Source organism: Sebastes fasciatus, chromosome 19 (genome assembly GCF_043250625.1).
Source record: "Sebastes fasciatus isolate fSebFas1 chromosome 19, fSebFas1.pri, whole genome shotgun sequence".
In the NCBI taxonomy this organism is placed as follows: Eukaryota; Metazoa; Chordata; class Actinopteri; order Perciformes; family Sebastidae; genus Sebastes; species Sebastes fasciatus.
Genome location: NC_133813.1, coordinates 1,396,829 through 1,410,930, shown reverse-complemented (window position 1 = coordinate 1,410,930; position 14,102 = coordinate 1,396,829). Strand labels below are relative to the sequence as shown.

At 40.7% G+C, this 14,102-nt stretch overlaps 2 protein-coding genes and 1 long non-coding RNA gene across 3 annotated transcripts; 1 reads left to right on the top strand and 2 right to left on the bottom strand.

The window, feature by feature from the left end:
• Window positions 1–1,123: 1,123 nt before the first annotated feature.
• LOC141757822 (G protein-coupled receptor kinase 3-like) lies at window positions 1,124–13,074 on the bottom strand. The gene is made up of 7 exons (XM_074618670.1): window positions 12,982–13,074; window positions 11,708–11,809; window positions 10,200–10,274; window positions 3,822–3,883; window positions 3,664–3,715; window positions 1,511–1,602; window positions 1,124–1,405 (listed from the first exon to the last, which is right to left on the bottom strand). The coding sequence occupies exons 1-7, from the start codon at window positions 13,072–13,074 to the stop codon at window positions 1,180–1,182; spliced, it is 702 nt and encodes a 233-aa protein (XP_074474771.1). The 3' UTR covers window positions 1,124–1,179.
• On the top strand, window positions 7,599–9,093 carry LOC141757532 (uncharacterized). Its single transcript, XM_074618062.1, has 2 exons — window positions 7,599–8,553; window positions 8,596–9,093. Exons 1-2 carry the CDS (start codon window positions 7,633–7,635, stop codon window positions 8,977–8,979), a joined length of 1,305 nt encoding a protein of 434 aa, XP_074474163.1. The 5' UTR covers window positions 7,599–7,632; the 3' UTR covers window positions 8,980–9,093.
• On the bottom strand, window positions 8,875–9,519 carry LOC141757533 (uncharacterized). The gene is made up of 3 exons (XR_012591666.1): window positions 9,369–9,519; window positions 9,105–9,131; window positions 8,875–9,048 (listed from the first exon to the last, which is right to left on the bottom strand). It is a non-coding gene; the product is annotated as an uncharacterized LOC141757533 (long non-coding RNA).
• Window positions 13,075–14,102: the final 1,028 nt, after the last annotated feature.

Here is a 14,102-nt window from a genome sequence, read left to right as displayed (position 1 = left end):
ATCACCATGGTAACTGATGCTGAACGGCTAACCTGCTCCAGATCACCATGGTAACTGATGCTGAACGGCTAACCTGCTCCGGATCACCATGGTAACTGATGCTGAAAGGCTAACCTGCTCCGGAGCATGTTATGTTCCAGATAAGAGATCAACTCGTATAAAAGCACCTCCTACTGACCAATCAGAGCACGGTGCGGTGATCGTATAATATTACACAAACAAGAAGTTACAGTCATAATCAGACTAAAAACAAAACTGACAGATGGTATATATATATATATCACATTTATATATATATATATATATAGTATAGTCTAAGGTATGCCGTTCCCTGATTCTCTTCACGTCTTATGTATTCATATTTATTTTATTGAAATAGTTGTTTGTGTCTCTGGTGCTGCTGTAACGAGTCTGATCTCATCTCATCGACTCTTCTGTGTTGAATGTAAAGATGAGTGTGAGAAAGAGAGTAAAGAAGAGATAGAAGCACAAAACCAGAGGGAGTGTGTGTGTGTGTGTGTGTGTGTGTGTGTGTGATAATCCAATAACACATAAGGATGTTATCCTGTTAGAAAGTAGCCGTTGTGCTCGGGGGTCTGCTGTGACATGGTTAAATGTCAGACCCCATCTCTGCAGAGACTAATCGCATGAGAGGAAAACACACACACACACACACACACACACACACACACACACACACACACACACACACACACACACACACACACACACACACACACACACACACACACACACACACACACACACACACACACACACACTACTCATTGTGCAGTAAAATGTATTTAAAGTATCAGTAGTAAAAGTACTCATTGTGCAGTAAAATGTACTTAAAGTATCAGTAGTAAAAGTACTCATTGTGATAAGGTTAACATGTTTTTTTTAATGTAAAATCTTATTCTGTAAGGTAACTAAAAAGTACAAGTCACTCTGAAATGTAGTGAAGTAGAAGTAAATAAAGAATGATGAAATGGATATACTATATATATATAAATAACTGTAGGTATGACTCATTAATCTGTGCGTACATGGAGAGATGTGTGTAATATTATTGATGTAGTTTGAAGGAGTGTGAATGATGCGGTCGTGTTGACCTAACCGGTCGTCCAGTCTGACGTGAGTGGTGTAATGTAAGATAAACAGCTCGTATATTACCTGTCAGTGAATGTTGATTAATTCACTGTGTGATGCAACCTTCTTTAATGAATCTCCTCTGAGTTCTAACACACTGAGTGTTTCCTGAACGTAGTGAAGCAGCTGCAGGTGTGAATGTGTACGACTCACCCCTGTGCTGACTAACGACAGCATGATTCTCTCGTTGAGCGCTAGAGTCTCCCCCTGCTTCATCTTGATCCTCTTCTTGTCCAGACACTTCATGGCGTACCTGACATTCAGACAACAAAACGCCACAGGTTACACACCATTGGCAAAGGTCACGGCGCGGCGACCTGACCGTGTCCCTTTACAGACGTTTATTCTGCGTCCTTACATCTTCCCCGTGTCGGCCTTCCTGCAGCCGTACACCTCGCCGAAGCCGCCCCTGCCGATGATCCGATGCACGCTGAAGTCGTTCATGGTCAGCTGAGGATGGACAGAAGGAGAGGACGGACTTAAACAGACAAGAACCCCAAAACAACCTGTTCAAACAAAGTCAGGTGTGAAAGCTGTCTGGTACGGTCCGATTAGACGGGTTTATCGGCTATCGGTGATTGGATCAGTACATCGTTGGTTGCTGTTTTTTTCTGCGAATTTTGTCATTTTATTTTGCAAATTGAATAGTCTGCTTCCGAAGATATGGAGGACTGAACCAGCCAAACAAATAAATAAACAAATAAATAAATGTAGCATTAAATGTAGCAAAAATAATATTAAAAATAAATGTAGCCATTAATTAATTGATAAAATGTAAAATTGATATTTCTGTTTTAATTTGCTTCTTAATTTATTTATCTTCGCAATAATTCCCTTATTTATTTACTCTTTTGTTTAGTTTTCCCTTTATATTTATTTATGTTTACTTTTAATCATTTTTTTATTTATTTGCATTTATTTGTATATTTTTATTCATTTTTTAATTAATTAATTATTTATTTATTTTATAATGTAAGTATTTATGTAGCTATGCATATTTATTTATTTCTGTATTCTCTTTATACATTTCTGATTAATAAATAACTAAAAAATAAATGCAAAAATAAATAAATACATTTAAAAATTCATAAAGATAAATACATAAATAAATAAAAGGGAAAATTAAACAGAAGAGTAAATATATAAGGGAATTAATAAGATAAATAAAGACAAATAAAACAGAAATATAATTCCCTTATTTATTTACTCTTCTGTTTAATTTTCCCTTATATTTATTTATGTGTTTATTTTTTATTGATTTATAAACTAATTAATTAATTAATTAGCATTTATTTTCTAATATTTATTTTAAGATGTATGTATTTATTTATTTATTTATTAATGCATGATTTTCCCTTTGCATTTCACCCCTTATTTATTTCCCCAAACTTATTTATTCCTGTATTCTCTTTACTGTGTATATTTCTGATTAATAAATAAATAAATAAATAAAGAAATGCAAAAATAAATACATTTAAAAATAAATACATAAATAAATAAAAGGGAAAATTAAACAGAATAATAAAGAAATAAGGGAAATAATACAAAGATAAATGAATAAAACACTGTTCTGATTTTGACCCTGATGATGCAGGTTGAGTCCAATGAATGAGCTACCTGTCAGCCCGTATGATGTAATGTTTACACCTCTTGGTTCATTTGTAGTAAGTCAGTGTGAACATGAAATGGACTGGAACTAAAAGGCAACAGTGCATCTTTTATTTCTGTGTTTTGGTCTGGACCAGATGTTTTCATACGGAGGCGAGAGAGCTGAGGCAAAGATAGATGTCATAACGCAGTCAAATCTAAAAACACGCAGACATGAAACACACATTTTAGGTTCAGTTTGAATTACACTTTCCGAGGGTTTCATAATTTCCGACGTCCACCACAAATAAACTCCCAGAAATCCACTTAGAAATCAGAGGAAAAAGACGCTCCTTATATTACAGAACTGGCTTGAGAATAGTCACGTTTTTAACTTTTCTTCAGTATCACAGTGATAGTTGTCTGTACATCCATGAGTACACTGCAAACAGGAGCTGCTACTAGTTAATTCGGCATACCTTTAATGGTGCTAATTTGCAAATATGGGTTTAAAAGTCTAAGCTAAGTGTTGAGTGAGAGTGGTGTGAAAAAACAACGGCTTGTATATCCGCCGTCCTCGCTCTTCCTGTTGCCCTTTCCTGAATGATGGATACAGATTACCGCCGCCTGCTGGCGTGGAGAGTTATTTCGCAGAACGTACGTGCTAACTGGCCGTCGGCTTCAGTGTTTGAGGTGTGTTCAAATGCAACTTGTCGGCCAAAACAAAGGAGAAGTGAGGCGACGCAACAGTCGGCCTTCGTCACCGCTAGTTCTCTGATGTCGGCTTGGTCTCACGATGCATCGACACTGTTCTTCTATTCCTGGACACTCTCCTCTATCCATGCATATACAGATCATCTGAACCTCTGGACCAAATGAACCAAACTACAGGTTGAGAAAGTGACGTTTAAAGCGTGTACTCACATGGATGTTGAGCTCCACGTTCTTCCACTGGCAAAAACGAGTAAACTTGTCACTGAGGGAAGAAAAAAAAACAAAACACAGAATATAATGTGAATTTACTGTATTAGGTGAAGACATGATGAAACTATTCCATCCTTCACCTCTCTCACCAGCCTCACCTCTCAATGAACTTCTGGAAGATCTTTCCTCTCAAGCTGTCGCAGATCTCCACTATGTATGGCTGCAGGGGGACAGACAGGTTTCTCTCAGTTACTGTGAGTGTGAATACATCCTCATGCAGTGTTGAAGTTAATTCACTTCACAGAAACGTCACAGAAGACGCCTCTTTGTTTCCACCTTACTACATTTGAGCGACACTGAGGGGCTCATAGAAACACACAGGAAACACTGACATGTAGTCAGCGAGGAGCTCCAGAAGAAGAGCCATGTTGTCTTCAGACGGAAGAAATAGTTGATTAGATTTACTGAGCTGAAAGAAAACAACCCTTGTTTTTAAAGTTGATTTTCCTGGGTGGCCTTTATGGCAATTTATGCTCCTCTCTATAAATGTATAATTACCAACGGCACGAATCGGGAGAATCTGAAAACAATGTTGACTCCCCGAGCTCGCACCCAAAGTTCAGCTGTGACGAATCCCCGCGTGGCGAATAGAAACGGGGCAGCCAGCCAGGCACGGAGGGCAAGAATGGAGGAATATTATTGTGTCTGACTGAATTCTCTGAACTGTAAAACACAAGTTCACGCTTGAATCGACACCTCGGGAGGAAAAGCACCGTCTCGGAAACACGTTTCCAACCAAGCAGGCATATCGGGTGTGTTTTAACAGGTAGGCTATATAGTGTAGAGCAGGGGTCTCCGACAAGTAGCTCGCTACCCGCTGACCGTATGGATATACATTTAGCAACACAAAGTCTTTTTGTGAACCTGTTTGAATTTCTATCCAATCAAATTCACAGACATCCCGCCTCCTTCCGACACAAAATGATGTCAATTAAACGAGTTACGCTGCGTTCAAGTTCGGTTAACATCAGGCCGGTGGTTCACAAACTATTTTCCTAAAACCTCGAACAAAATCTTCAGTTTGAATAAATGAATTCAGTGTATTAAATGAGCTATTTGTTTTATTAAATCAACTTTCTTTAATGAATAGAACTCGTCAGTTTCGTCAACATAAATAAAGTGATGATGACAGATTTGCCAACCTAATGCAGTTACATAATATGATCTTTTACTTATTTACCATAATATGATACGACTAAATTAATTTACTATAAAAAAGCCAAAATAATTTTTTTTTATTGTGATTAAAAAAAAATTGTTTATAGTGATAATACAGTTATGTGACATAAATTTATATTTCTGTTTTAATTTGTTTCTTCATTTATTTATATTTGAATTAATTATTTTATTTATTTACTCTTCTGTTTAATTTTCCCTTTTATTTATTTATTTATTTATTTTTATGATTTTTTAAAATGAATTGATTATTTTTTTTTGCATTTATTTATTTATTAGAAATGTATAAAGAAAATAATACAGAAATATATAAGTTTGGGGTAATAAATACGGGGTGAAATGCAAAGGGATAATTGAGCAAAATAAATACATTAATTTTAAAATAAATATAGAATAAAAAATGCAAAACATTAACAAAAATAAAAACATAAATAAATAAAAGGGAAAATTAAACAGAACAGTAAATAAATAAGGGAATTAATACAAAGTATAAATAAAGCAAATGTGAGCATGGCTCACTATTTTTATACTGTAAAATACATTTGTAGAATCTTTTGTAATATACAAAATCTGAACATGTTTATGAACCTATTGTATTACATTTTTATATATAGATAAATAAAAAAAAAAAACTTTGAACCTCCATTTTTCAGTTTTTCCGTCTGGAGAAGTCATGTGACCACAGTGCAATGTGACATCACATTTTGAAAAGTGACATCACATCACATTCTGAAACGTGACATCACATCCTGAAACGTGACATCACATCACATTCTGAAACATGACATCACATTCTGAAACGTGACATCACATCAGAATGTGGCTTAGTGACATCACATTAAACAGAATGTGGCTTAGTGACATCATAAAGTCACTAGAATGTTGTGTGTGCACCAGTAGAAGCTCCCGCAGTCTAACAACTCAGTTATAGTCGAACCTTCACCAGAGAAGCATCTCTCAGTGATAACAGAGCGTGTGATCAGAGCGACAGTTAGTCAATCTACTACATACCTGCTATAGCTACTTCAATACAGCGTTACTACTGTATTGTCCTCGTATAATACTACTGTATTATACTCCGTACAGCGTTACTACTGTATTATACTCCGTTACCACAACTAACACCTCCGTTGTGCTACGATGGAGAAGATCGTCCGTTCAAGAAACGAGGTGAGATCTTCTCAGCCAGACACCTTTAAACACACTTTGTTCAGCGTTACACTGATCTAGGCCTTTAAACACACTTTGTTCAGCGTTACACTGATCTAGGACTTTAAACACACTTTGTTCAGCGTTACACTGATCTAGGCCTTTAAACACACTTTGTTCAGCGTTACACTGATCTAGGCCTTTAAACACACTTTGTTCAGCGTTACACTGATCTAGGCCTTTAAACACACTTTGTTCAGCGTTACACTGATCTAGGCCAGCCCACAGTTTCATCTGTTGTTTAATCTTTTGTCTAAACTTTTGACAAATGCATGAGCAGTATAAGATACGTATGTGGACTAAAACAGGGCTGTTTTTTACAGTTAAATTAACAAAAAACAGAACTGAAAACATATTCTAAGCTTCACCAAAAGATTTTAGATCAACCTGATCTCCAAAAAACTGATCTGAAACTGAAGTTATTGACAGTATAAATGGTGTTCTGTGTGTATAGTATAAAGGAAACAGTAGAAAGATGTGATTCTGTGGTGTGAGGCTGAACTTGGCTAGACTCTTGTGACCAACTGAATCAGTGTGTTTCAGAAAAAGTAGCTTCACAGTGCTCTTTAGAAGCAGATGGAGTTGGCTTCAGTACTTTCAGCTGTCTCTTTGTGTGATCCAACATTAGGACGGGACTGTTTTCTCAACCTTTACATTTGTGTCTTTCAGTCACTTAACCAAGAGCTGGTTGAAGCCGCTACCCAGCAGGCTCCCAGCAAGGAGATGCAGTATCTCAGGAGAGCCCTGATGGACGTCCAGAAACAGAACTTTGAGCACGCCGCTGAAACCGCTGCCCTGAGGGAGCAGATGGCCGCCAAGGAGTCCAGCTGGGAAGAGGAGAAGATGAGGATCCTGAAGGCTCTCAGGTCAGAGAGACTCATCAGGAAAGAAGCCCAGAAGGGCCTCAAAGGACAGGATGAGCACAACCCTGACCTCCAGGTTCAACTCCTCCAGACTCCCAGCAACCAGCTGAAGGACTCTCACCAGCACATCACTGAGCCGGCCGCCGAAATCGCTGCCCTGAAGCAGCAGGTGGCCGCCAAGGAGTCCTGCTGGAAGCTGGAGAAGAACAAGATCCTGACACAGGTTCAGAACTACCTGCAGAACAAGGAGAAGGAGAATCAGAAGGTGATCAACTCTCTCAGGCAAAGTCTTCTTGAAAAGCAGAACGAAACGATGATGGTCAAACAGACTCCCAGCAACCAGCTGAAGGACTCTCAACAGGTCACCGAACTGGCCGCCGAAAACGCTGCCCTGAGGGAGCAGATGGCCGGCAATGAGTCCAGCTGGGAAGACGAGAAGATGAGGATCCTGAAGGCTCTCAGGTCAGAGAGACTCATCAGGAAAGAAGCCCAGAAGGACCTCAAAGAACAGGACAATCAAAACCCTGACCTCCAGGTTCAACTCCTCCAGACTCCAAGCAACCAGCTGAAGGACTCTCAACAGGTCACCGAGCTGGCCGCCGAAAACGCTGCCCTGAGGGAGCAGATGGCCGCCAATGAGTCCAGCTGGGAAGACGAGAAGATGAGGATCCTGAAGGCTCTCAGGTCAGAGAGACTCATCAGGAAAGAAGCCCAGAAGGACCTCAAAGGACAGGACAAGCAGAACCCTGACCTCCAGGTTCAACTCTTCCAGACTCCCAGCAACCAGCTGAAGGACTCTCATCAGCACATCACCAAGCTGGCCGCCGAAATCGCTGCCCTGAAGCAGCAGATGGCCGCCAAGGAGTCCTGCTGGGAGCTGGAGAAGAACAAGATCCGGATGGCTCAGAGAGCCATCAAGATACAGGCTCAGAAACAGGAGGTGACCGACTCTCTCAGCCAAAGTCTGTTTGAAAAGCAGAATGAGATCATGATAGTCAAACAGACTACCAGCAACCAGCTGAAGGACTCTCACCAGCACATCACTGAGCTGGCCGCCGAAAACGCTGCCCTGAGGGAGCAGATGGCCGCCAAGGAGTCCTGCTGGGAGCTGGAGAAGAACAAGATCCTGATACAGGTTCAGAACAAGGAGCAGGAGAAACAGAAGGTGACCGACTCTCTCAGTCAAAGTCTGCTTGAAAAGCAGAATGAGATCCTGATGGTCAAACAGCGCTGGACTGAAAAGTGTATAAAGGCCTGTGAAGCTTGGAAGGAGGAGAACAGGGAGATCAGAGAGACCTGTGAGAGAGAGCTCCAATCTGCACTTGATCAAAAGAATCTGATGGTCAAATCTCTGCAGGACGAGTCGGACAGGAAGGTGAGCCAGGTCGTCCTGGAAAAGGATGATCTGATCACCCGAATGACGACAGCCAAGATGGCTCTGGAGGCCGAGTGGACAACGAAACTCGCCGCTCTGGAAGATCAGACTCTAAAGAACGAGGTCCGGCTGAAGGAGAAGGAGATGCAGCTCCTCCAGAGCGAGGTCCAGCTGAAGGAGAAGGAGATGCAGCTCCTCCAGAGCGAGGTCCGGCTGAAGGAGAAGGAGATGCAGCTCCTCCAGAGCGAGGCCGAGTGGTCAACGAAACTCGCCGCTCTGGAAGATCAGATCCGGCTCAAGACCGACACCACCACAGACCTCCAGGCACAACTCCTCTGCCTCCAGGAGTTCCACCAGAAACTTGACCTGGGAGCGCTGCAGATGACCGCGGAGGAGATGAATGCCAAGAAGAAGGAGTTAAAGAAGCTGATTGTGGAGAAGGAGAAGGAGGAGAAGAGACAGAAGAAAGAGAGGGAGGAAAGAGAGAAGAGAGAGAAGAAGGAGAGGGAGGAAAGAGAGAAGGAGGAGTTGAAAAGTGTGAAGAAGGAAAAGGAGGCTCTGGAGAAAAAAGAGAAGGAGGACTTGAAAAGGGAGAAGAAGGAGAGGAAGGAGAAAGAGAGGAGAGAGAAGTAGCATCCTTTCTCTCCACATTCTTCCCCCATCCCCCTTCTGACCATCCCGCCCCTTCACCCCCTACACCCCCTACACCCACACCCCCTACACCCTACAACCCCTACACCCCCTACACCTACACCCACCAACCCCTACACCCCCTACACCTACACCTACACCCTACAACCCCTACACCCCCTACACCTACACCCACCAACCCCTACACCACCTACACCTACACCCTACAACCCCTACACCTACACCCCCTACACCCTACAACCCCCTACACCCTACAACCCTTACTCCCTACACCTACACCCTACCTGCTCTATGTGAAGTGATTTCACCCCCTTCACCCCCTACACCTACACCCTACAACCCCTACACCCCCTACTCCCTACACCCTACACCCCCTACACCCTACATGCTCTATATGAAGTGATTTCACCCCCTACACCCTACACCCCCTACACCCCCTACACCCTACCTGCTCTATATGAAGTGATTTCACCCTCCTCCCCACGGTGACGTGGTCGCCTCCTACCATCACCCCTCCATACTCTCTCCCTCCTCCCCACAGCGACATGGTGGCTGAGTGATTCGGCCCTTGTCTGCTGGGTTGAATCCGGGTGATCCGGTTTCCTCCCATAAATCATAGTATATAGTATATCATTAAAAAAAATATTAAAAAGTCATAGTATATAGTATGTCATTAAAAAAATATATTTAAAAGTCATAGTATATAGTATGTCATTCAAAAAAATATTAAAAAGTCATAGTATATAATATGTCACTAAAAAATATAAAAAATCATAGTATATAGTATGTCATTAAAAAAAAAAGGTGATAAAAAGTCTTAGACTTAAAAACGTAATTAAAAACAAAATCTACTACATCCATTTAGAAAAAGCAGCAAAGGTTAGTGTTAGTGTTAGTGTGTGTGTGTGTGTGTGTGTGTGTGTGTGTGTGTGTGTGTGTGTGTGTGTGTATAATTCACACCCTCACATGTGTTGAGGGTGTGAAGTACCAAAATAAGGGAAGTGTACAGTATTTCTAGTCAGTCATTGTCGACCAACACTGACCGGAGATCAAATCAGTTGTTGTGCTGAGAGTTCAGCTGTTTTCATTCCATTATTCTTTTACTGTTCCAGGTTATACAAATATTATTTTGAAAAATAATATCCGTATATTGCACAATAACATTAATATGTGATAAATGTGTAGGAAGCTTGTAGTTTTACCTGGAAGAGAGTCGGGGGAACCTGTTTCTTTGCTAGGTGGCTCTGCACGTGGTCCACGGCTTTCTTAGAAAATGGCTGAGACAAAGAAGAACAAATAAAAAGGAAGGGTCATTAAAAACAAAACAAAAAATGCAGCTTTACCAGTATTTTCACTTCTGTTTTCTGTGTGTGAGGATGTACAGTCCCCTAGTGCAACATGACCAGGACGCTACCACCAACAACAACACTAATATCTGTGTTTAATAACTTCCTCTCTTCAGACAGCAGCTCACTCATATGGACGACGGACGACGGTAGAGGAGCTGTGAGGATCTTCCCATCATCACTCTGGGTTCCAGTATGTGCTCGGATGTTTAACTTAACAATAAATCCACTTTCTTTGAGTTCATCATATGTACAGTGATTTTATTATATTATCAACTGATCCTGGTCTCAAGTCTGTGACTTCATCTGGACAACATTTAGGAATTATGTCAACTTGATAAAAAAACACAACAACTGAGAAATCAACAAACACTACTGTTGAACAGTTAATAATCAGCTGTTCTATTGATGCTTTCTTCTTTCCTTCAGTAATAACTATTATATTATATTATTATTACTTATAACAGAGATAAAAACAGAATAATTCAGACACCAAATCATTTATTTACATCTAATATCTAACATCCAACATCCAACATCCAACATCCAACATCCAACATCCAACATCCAACATCTAACATCCAACATCCAACATCCAACATCCAACATCCAACATCTAACATCTAACATCCAACATCCAACATCTAACATCTAACATCTAACATCCAACATCCAACATCCAACATCTAACATCTAACATCTAACATCTAACATCCAACATCCAACATCTAACATCTAACATCTAACATCTAACATCCAACATCTAACATCCAACATCCAACATCTAACATCTAACATCTAACATCTAACATCCAACATCTAACATCCAACATCCAACATCTAACATCTAACATCTAACATCCAACATCTAACATCCAACATCTAACATCCAACATCCAACATCTAACATCTAACATCTAACATCCAACATCTAACATCTAACATCTAACATCTAACTCAACTGTAGAGGGAAAACCATAGAAATATGAAATAGGAGTAGAAGGGTCGTTGAACTGTTCGACTATTACAAAAGAAAATGCTGATTGTTGTCATGGTGACAACAGAATGGGGCCATAAAGTGTGTGGTCGCAGCTCGCCGGTAGAGAACGGACGCAGCGCCAGGAGACAGCTGGCTGGCTAGTTAGCTAGGTAGCTTCTCCCCAGGCTCAACGCCACACTGCTTACAGAAAACTTGAGAAAAAAGTCGTCACTCATCTGGCGATAGCGTTGTGCTTTCCTACGCTGTGACAAGAGTGTGTGGACGTAGCATTAAGTTGTTCAGTTTGACTCATTTCCTCTGGCTCTCTATGCTTAATAACGTTACTGTGTACTGTGTGTGAATGCGGCCGTGACGGCGCCCTCACGTGTGAACAGGACAGCAGCTCCTTCATGATGTAGCCGTCGTAAATCTGCCGGCTGCGGCTCAACCTCTCCTCCTCCGAGTCCAGCTTCTCGTAGTCCTTAATCTGAAACACACGAGACACACGAGGTCATCGTCAACGCCGCAACAAAACAACGCTTCCTGGGAGAGCTAAAACCCAGAATGAGCGGGATTACAGGCCTAATCTCTCACCCATCCCACGATGCCCTCTAATCCCACACACACACACACACACACACACACACACACACACACACACACACACACACACACACGTATATGTTGTTATTGTTATTTAAGTTACTTAAATCAAAAAGTGATGGTCCCGTTTAGACCATAAAGCAGGGGATGCTTTAGGGCGGGGCTACCTGGTGATTGACAGGTCACCACCACGGCGTTGTCCGTGTTTTCGTCGTAGAGCTTTAACCCTTTCACAGTGTAAAGTTAATTATAACATTTTAGTCGCCTAAAAATGTCTTATTCAGCGTCCGGTTGCACTTAGCTCCGCCCTCTCTGTCACTTCTGGTTGCAAAATAACAAGAGTGACGGACAAAAACAAGATTTATTTTTTTATTGAAGATAATTACTTTACAAACATTAAGGCATTAGAATCTAAACTCAATACTTCTTACATACAAGGCACAATTGGATAGGAAAGAACTTAAATTATTAAAAATACTATAATAACAAAAATAAAAGAGGAAAGAAAATAATGAAAGGAACAAAAAAAGAAATGCATAAATAAATAAATAAATAAATAATAGTAAGACAGCACTCTTCCATAGTAGCTCTAGGGGTCATCATCATATATGTTCAGTACTTCATCAACTCTGAGGAGACACTTTGCATGTTGTCTCAAAAACCAAGATGGCGACGGATAAAAACCAAAATGGTGACTGCCAAAATGCCGAACTCGAGGCTTCAGAACATCACAGACCAGTTGGTGACGTCACGTTGACTGCGTCCACTTCTTATAGACATCCTTTGGGGGAAACGGAAAGCGGCCCGTTTGCCTTTGCGACAGCAGCGCCGACGATAAAACCACAAGAAGTGAAAAGTTTCCTGTTTCCACTTTAACAAGATAAACTCTCTCCGCTGCTCGTCACAAACAATCTACATATTCACCATCTCTTCTCTCGCCTCTTCAGCTGCAGCGGCGGCGGCGGACTGTCAGGTGTTAAATAACACCGGGACGGTTAACAGCAGCATGATGTTTTTAGTTCGTGGAACCAGCAGGTGAGTGTTTGGAGTGTGCACCTCCAGGACGAGCTGGAGGGCCGTGGAGCAGCACGAGGAGCAGCACGAGGAGCAGCACGAGGAGCTCATAACTGATTCGCTGGATATTTCCATGAGCGGCTGCTCGCGGAGAGCTCGAGGTGGCGGCTGTTAGTCATGCATTTATGCCGCTGGCAAGTCGAGCGATCTCTGCGAGACGCGTTGTGCTGACGCGGCGCTCCTTTAGGGTCACAGAGTCACGCTTTGCTTACACATTTCTCTGGGGGGGGCGGTTTCTGGGTGTTTAGCAGTTTTTCAACCTGAGTGGTTGTCATCGGTGTTCACTCTGCTTCCTCCAGCCATCTGTCCTGAGAGGCAGAACTGATGAAGTGAGCTGGATGAGAAAACCCCGTAACTCCACCTAACCGGGAGGTTAAGAGAGAGATGACCACGTGTGTTTATCTTCCTGTTATTAATGAATTAATCACTGCCTGAAAACAACAGTTCAATTAATATAATATGAGGATCAGACATGTGGCACTATTTAAGACGGACAGTAATAAAGCTTTATTTGTATAGCACTTTTCAGACGAATCAAATGTAACACAAAGTGCTTCTGACTATACGATATAGAATAGTTAAATAAATAAAGACTGAAAAGCTAGATACATACATAAATAAATACACAGATAAATAAATAAAGCTCATTTAAAAGCAAAATTAAAAAGGTAAAATACAACAAATAATTAGCCAGATAGATAGATCAATAAATATATTAATTAATTAATTAATAAAGCTCAGTTAAAAGCCAGACTAAAAAGGTAAAATAAAATAAATAAATTAACAAATACATATTTTAAAAATTGCGGAAACAAAACCTCACAAATTTTACATAAAAAAAACAGACAAACTTGGATATTCTCTGAAATTAAAATTGTAAATTTCAGAGAAAAAAATGCTAATTTTTACGAGAAAATAAACGTGGATAGTCTCTGAGATTAGAGTGGTACATTTACAATATCTGTCATTGTTTTGTGTTGTTAATTGATTTCCAATAATAGATATACATTTGCATAAAGCAGCATATTTGTCCACTCCCATGTTAAGAGTATTAAATACTTGACTAATCTCCCTTTAAGGTTCATTTAGAACAGACTAATGCG

Coding starts and splice junctions, on each gene's coding strand:
- LOC141757532 (XM_074618062.1), top strand. CDS start 7,633: ATGAGGATCCTGAAGGCTCTCAGGTCAGAGAGACTCATCAGGAAAGAA. Junction 8,554..8,595: donor TGCAGCTCCTCCAGAGCGAG/GTCCGGCTGAAG, acceptor CTCCAGAGCGAG/GCCGAGTGGTCAACGAAACT.
- LOC141757822 (XM_074618670.1), bottom strand. CDS start 13,074: ATGGAAATATCCAGCGAATCAGTTATGAGCTCCTCGTGCTGCTCCTCG. Junction 3,884..10,199: donor TTCCCCCGACTCTCTTCCAG/GTAAAACTACAA, acceptor GTCCCCCTGCAG/CCATACATAGTGGAGATCTG. Junction 1,603..3,663: donor ACGTGGAGCTCAACATCCAT/GTGAGTACACGC, acceptor GTCCATCCTCAG/CTGACCATGAACGACTTCAG.